The sequence below is a fragment of the Abramis brama genome (assembly GCF_963993115.1).
Source record: "Abramis brama genome assembly, chromosome: 22".
Taxonomy (NCBI): Eukaryota; Metazoa; Chordata; class Actinopteri; order Cypriniformes; family Leuciscidae; genus Abramis; species Abramis brama.
The window spans coordinates 17,743,788-17,749,977 of record NC_139984.1 but is presented as its reverse complement, the minus strand read 5'-3'; the positions used below and the strand labels follow the sequence as shown (position 1 = coordinate 17,749,977).

At 38.0% G+C, this 6,190-nt stretch overlaps 1 protein-coding gene across 12 annotated transcripts in view; it reads right to left on the bottom strand.

Annotated features, from left to right (window-relative positions):
- Window positions 1-539: 539 nt before the first annotated feature.
- arhgef10lb (Rho guanine nucleotide exchange factor (GEF) 10-like b) overlaps window positions 540-6,190 on the bottom strand; it is a gene marked incomplete at its 5' end in the record, with an annotated part of 45,093 nt that continues 39,442 nt past the window's right edge. For 10 of the 12 annotated variants that reach the window (XM_084098041.1, XM_084098042.1, XM_084098036.1 and 7 more), the window contains 5 exons: window positions 540-2,107; window positions 2,319-2,441; window positions 2,654-2,825; window positions 4,316-4,458; window positions 5,974-6,131. In XM_084098041.1, coding sequence (XP_083954167.1) covers window positions 1,569-2,107; window positions 2,319-2,441; window positions 2,654-2,825; window positions 4,316-4,458; window positions 5,974-6,131 — 1,135 coding nt within the window. In that variant the 3' untranslated portion in view covers window positions 540-1,568. The remainder of the gene's footprint in view (window positions 2,108-2,318; window positions 2,442-2,653; window positions 2,826-4,315; window positions 4,459-5,973; window positions 6,132-6,190) is intronic. The other 2 variants (XR_014604056.1, XR_014604057.1) reach the window with 1 other exon arrangement.

Here is a 6,190-nt window from a genome sequence, read left to right as displayed (position 1 = left end):
AAATTTTCTCTTCTGCAAACATAATAGCTGTTATATTCAATAATGGACTAGGTTGATACATCTCATCTGAGCATGAATTAAATGCTTCCTGTAATTGACTTGAATGGCATCACAGGAATAGCACAAACATTACTAGATGAAATGAGCATGCATTCTGCTTACAAAACATTTATATGATAACAATGAGTGACAGCTCCTTTAAATCCTGACAGGTCAGTTTTACTCCGCGCCTGCCAGAGATGTGATTTGGCATCCTCTTCACGTAGCACTAGTGTCACAACGTGCATGTATTAAGCGCCGCCTGAGCTGCGCCATACTGCGTTTGCTGATATGTTTACTGTGAGAGCCGGCAGTGGCTGCGCAGAGATAAAAGGCAGAAAATATGCTGAGATTCAACATAAAATATTACTCTGCAGTATTAATTTACAGCAGGTCTTCGCACACAATGCCATTTCAAAACCATTTCATGTTGAGTCAGTTTAAAATCAAATGCAATGCTTTTAAATGAAATTGTATTGGAAAAATTGCAGAAACTTCAATCATAGTAAATATGATTTATTTATTTATTTTTTAAAAAGTGACACTGCAAACAATGAGAACCACCAGAAAAAAGTACCTACACCGAAGACTTTGTTTCACATTTTACACTAAAATAACATTAAAACACATTTAAATAGACTGTCCACAAATATTCAACCTTACTTTTCTGTACACACCGCTTCGGTGGTGCTGCATAAAAAATATCTTTTATCATTTAAACAAGAAAGAATTGGGTCACAGGCAATAATCAGATACATACTAAGGATTACTTTATGTATTGCATATGAAAAAAAAACAAAAAACAATAACACTTACCCTGATTCCTTGCATGCAGATGTGCTATAAAAAAATTTAGTCATTTGGTGTTATCAGTCGTTTAGTGATATTTTCAGGTGAGATTATTTCATATTTAGATGTGGTGCATTATATAGCCGACTGAGCACATGCTATTATTATGACAGACGAATGTCAGTTCGGATGTTTATCAACTTAAAGGAATAGTTCACCCAAAATTTTTAATTCTGTCATCATTTACTCACCCTCATTTACTCGCCTTGTTCCAAACTTGTATGTTGAAACTGAATGCAAAAGAAGATATTTTGAAGAATATGGATAACCAAACAGCTGATGGGCCCCATTGACTTCCATTCAAATTCAATGGAGCGCATCAACTGTTTGGTTATCCATATTCTTCAAAATATCTTCTTTTGCGTTCAGCAGAAGAAAGAAATACATACAGGTTTGGAACAACTTGAGGGTGAGTAAATGATGACAGAATTTTTAATTTTGGGTGATCTATCCTTTTACAGGAATATTCCAGCTCAAACGACAGCATTTGCGGCATAATCTTGATTAAACTTGCCCCTCATTTACTTAAAAAAACCTTCTGGAGGAGAAGTGGAATAAATAATCCTCATAAACCATACAAATACAAGCTTAGAGTCTGTTTGTCCTTCAATGATCCAACAATCCTCCATCACTGCAAAAACACCTTATGAAAGCCAAAGGATGAATCATTTATTACTTCCTCAAACTGTAATGGGCAATTGCCAGACCATGAGCGTGTTCTCGCTTGAGTCATGTGAGTTAGAGGAGCTAGCAAGTCGGTGGAACCCTTTTCCACCGGATATAACGGCGGTTGAAGTCACTTTCTCCCTACGTGCTGATTCCTTAGATGAGGGCCCAGGCCCTCTGACCCAAACATCGGGGTCATCGCTCAGCTCATAGATGGAGCCGTCCTCTAGGCTGTGCTCCAGAGATTCCTGGGTCGAGTTGGACGTTTCTTCAGGCCGGCCCGTCAGGACTTTTCCTGGGAGCTGAGAGGTAGAGCGGAGGTGGTACTGCAGCAGCACTCCTTTGGCTTTAGCCTCTCCCTGAGAAGAGCCATCCGCCTGCTGGAGCGACTCCTGAGAGGAATTATTCGCCTCCTTATCTTCACCTTCAATATTTGAATCCGCACCCTCCATGGCAGAATCTCGCTTCAGGAAATCTTGAGGTAAAACGCTGGAGGTGGCCAGCAAGAATTCAACAGGGCCACTGTGAGCGTTGAGTGAGGTCATCCCTTTTCCTGATGGGAAAGAGGAACAGTTTAGCAGTTTTGTATTACATTCCAAAGAGGTCCATTATCAGCCACACAGTGGAAAATGAAACCATATCCGTACCAGCTGGAATGGTTAAGCAAAGAGAGCACTTTGGTCCGATGGGGGAAAAGCGGCTTTTGTGTTTAACCAAAAGAAGGCTTAGATGCAATACTTTTTTTTGTTTTAATTATGGCTCACCTGTTATTTTGGGGATGCCCTCCAGTCTGGGCACTGGCAGGGTGACAATAATGCCCTGAGCTGTGCCCACCCATAGAAGCCCCTGGCAGATGAGCAGGCTGGTTACACACACAGCTTTTTGACCTATGAAAAAAAAAATATATATTTATTACATTTTTAGTTTTGTATCCATTTTTCATTATATATATATATATCTTTTTCAAATTTCTCTACCAACTCCTGGTCAGTTTCAAACATTTTTGTGAATCTTGACACCTGACACTATCAGGGCCTGTGTGCCAAAACATCATCCAACTGAAATTAAATCCTACACCATAATCATAATTTGGACTTGCCAGGGCTCAAATATGCAGAGGGTGTTGAAATGTTGATCTCTTGGAGGTGTTCCAATGTTTCTGTATGAAACAGACGTAGGGATGATCCCTCTGAAAACGCCATCCACACCCCTCCTCCAGCGCGCACCATGTGGGTCACACTAACCATAGGGTCTGGATGAACTTCAAAACTCTGGGAATCATAAAAGATACAAAATAATGATGAAAATGCATAAAAAAGAGAGAGCAAGAGTAATTGTAGATTTAGGGGAAAAGAGAGAAAAAAAACCCATGAAAGTTTAGGCCAACATTCTTGACTCAAAAGTGAGTATAATTCAGTCAGACTATATACTGCCCAATTAAAGTCGGTTTGGGTATGTGAGGATGGGCATATTACATCAGAGTGACAACTGTTAAGGAAAACCGTAAAAGCTTAAATAAGTAAACAATCCACTTAGATCCACTAAAAATGCTTAGGAAATGGATTATTTAAGTGCAAAAAAGCACTTAAGTCAGAGTAATAAAACTAAGAGGCAATTATATTATGAAATATTTAGAATCTGATCATTTTCTAATATACTTTCTTTTTTCTTTTTCTTTTTTACAAAAGATAAATTTCATTTTTATTGGGGTAAGTTGTCAACTGTTAATATACACACACCATCTGTATTTTTTTATCAAATTAATGCAGCTTTGGTGAGCATAAGAGACATCACAAACAAATATAAATCATACCGACCCCAAACTTTTAAACAGTAGTGTGTGTGTGTGTGTGTGTATGTGTATATATACATATACATACACGCACTGTTTATAAATGTCAGGTTGGGGCAAGTTGTCACATTTTTACTGGGGTTACATATTGACAATTTAAATGTACAAATTAACATTTTTTATATTTATACACTTTGTTTATACAAAATATTAATAAATATTATTAATGTTAAAAAAACATTTATTGGACAAAATAATGGTTTGATAATTTCGCACCCATAATATTTAATTGCAAGCTCTATTTCTACAACATAAATCATATGCCCTGTTGTTTATCTTACAGAGCTATTTTTTTCCAGCTATATAATTGCAGTGTATGCCAGTACTTCCTGCACATTCGCTCTGTTTTACAAGAGATATTCTGACAGATGCTTCCTCTATAGGTGCAAACAACTATTGACTCGCAAATGTAAACAGGCTGACGTGTCCATATGAGTACCCACATCTTATCTTCCGGTTGAACTGAACTTCCAAAGCTGAATTTAATCCTGATATTAAGCATCAGGAAGGCAGAGGGAGGGTGCACTCCTTGCGGCAAAATAGAGAGGTTGGCTCAGCTGTCAGAAGTGATCAAAGGCTAGCACCCTAACATGCTGTTGGGCTTCTACAGGGAGGATACCTTTTATGTGTGGTTTAAGATGCTCTCTCATAATGCATCTAGCATGGGAAGCCGCCTAACAGAGAAATTAAATGTAAAACTTTGAAATAAAAGAATCATTTCAAGATTTCATAAACCAACCTTTGTTACAGAACAGATCTCGAGCTTAGATAGGTGACGTGACAGTTCACTCTTAAGACTCGTACGGTCTAATGAAAAGCACTGCGTCTTCATTGGGAAGGTGGTGGAATCCCATTCAACACATTTCTCAGAGGAGAATTATCTAATGTCAATCACATGTGGGTGTATACCTGAGTCTTGAGAGAGGATCCCTCAATCACAGAGACCTGGTTGGCACAGCTGGCCCACACATACTCGTCTATTCGGAGGAGTTTGAGGACGGGCGCACATCCAATAACCACATGTCTGCAGGAATCTGGATCCCACAACCCATCTGCAACCGCAAAATGCATGCTGGATTTAGAGCTGCTACTGGAAATGGCTAATATTTACACATCTTTTACAATGTAACAGTAGATTCAGAGAGAATATTAAGCATATTAATTACAGTTGCAGGAAAAAATATGTGAACCTTTCACCTAGAGTTCTAAACAAACTGGACCCCATTGGCTCTAATTATATGGAAAAAAAGACATCTTTTGTTTTCCACTGAAGAAAGAAAGTCATACAAGTTTGTAATGACATTATGGTGAGTAAACGACAAAATTTAAGTTGTTGGATGAACTATCCTTTTAACATTTTTATTTTTTAATAACCCCAACCCCAACTATTTTACAAGGTGCAGATTTTGTATAAATGTGTACAATGTAAGATTTGTACTGCATCGCTTGAAGGTCCACTCATCGAGTGTAACTGGTACAAAAATGTGTAAAATGAGATTAGCCACCATTTTGCCAAAACGTAAAATAGTTATGAATTACCATGAGAGTGTGTTGGCTAATTTGGAATCCCAAAATTTAGAGTCTGGGCAATGGAAGTGTAGCATATGAAAAAAAACAAAACAAACATTTTTAAGCACCTGTATGTTTTGCCAGCCCTACTTGCAAAATATTATGTGCACAGATGAAGCCAAAGGTGTTTGAAAGTAGTTAGCAGCTCTTAAGAAAAACTGGGATGGAGGGACATCATGGGGCTTTGCAGCCTTGGGATCTGCACAGCTTACTATCACTGACAGAAAAATCACTTCCCAGGTTTATCAGGTCATTTTGCAGGAGGATGTAAGGTCATCTGTTCGCCAACTGGAACTCAGAAGTCGAGAGATTCAACAGGACAACCATTTCAAGCACAGGACTACATCATATACAAAATACACCATCTGATGTGGCTCAGTCCTGACCTTAACCTGACTGAGATGCTTTGGCATGACCTCAAGTGAGTGATTCACACCAGACATCCCAAAAATATTGCTGAACTGAAATGATTTTGTACAGAGGAAACACTTTTTCCCACCCTGCCCTGTGAATCGTTACATTGTGTGCCCAATAAAAACATGCAAATGCATCATTGCTTGTGTGTTATTCGTTTAAGCACATTGCGTTTGTCTTTTGTTGACGATTAGATGGAATTTTAGGACCGATTTATGCATAAATCCAAGAGCTCACATATTGTTTCCTGCAACTGTAAATCCAAAGTAAATGAAAAAAGAATTAAATTTATAAAATGTAACATTGTAGATTTTATTAAAGGGATAGTTCACCGAAAAATTTAATTATGTCATTATTTACTCATGTCGTTTCAATCCTGTGTGACTATTTGTTCTGCGGAACACAAAAGAAGATATTTTGAAGAATGTTGGTAACCAAACAGTTTTGGTGACCATAAACTTCCATATATTTTTTTTTATGTTGCTCAGAACAGAAAAAGAAAGTCATACAGTTTTGGAACGACATGAGACTGAATCCCTTTAATTTCTATTTACACTGAAAATTACACTATAAAATTATTCTACCTTCACTTTTTCTGTTGTAAATGGCAACTTTTCCATTACTTAGTCCAGCAAACAGAAAGTTGGCAGAGTGTTTCAGGCACAGAACCGGGCAGCCCTCAGGGTTACAGAATGTTAGCAGACACTGAGCAGCGGTGTCCACACTTCCATAAACCAGAATGCTTGAAACACACACACACACACACAATATTACAAGCCTTTCCCAGGGAAAAAAAAAGTT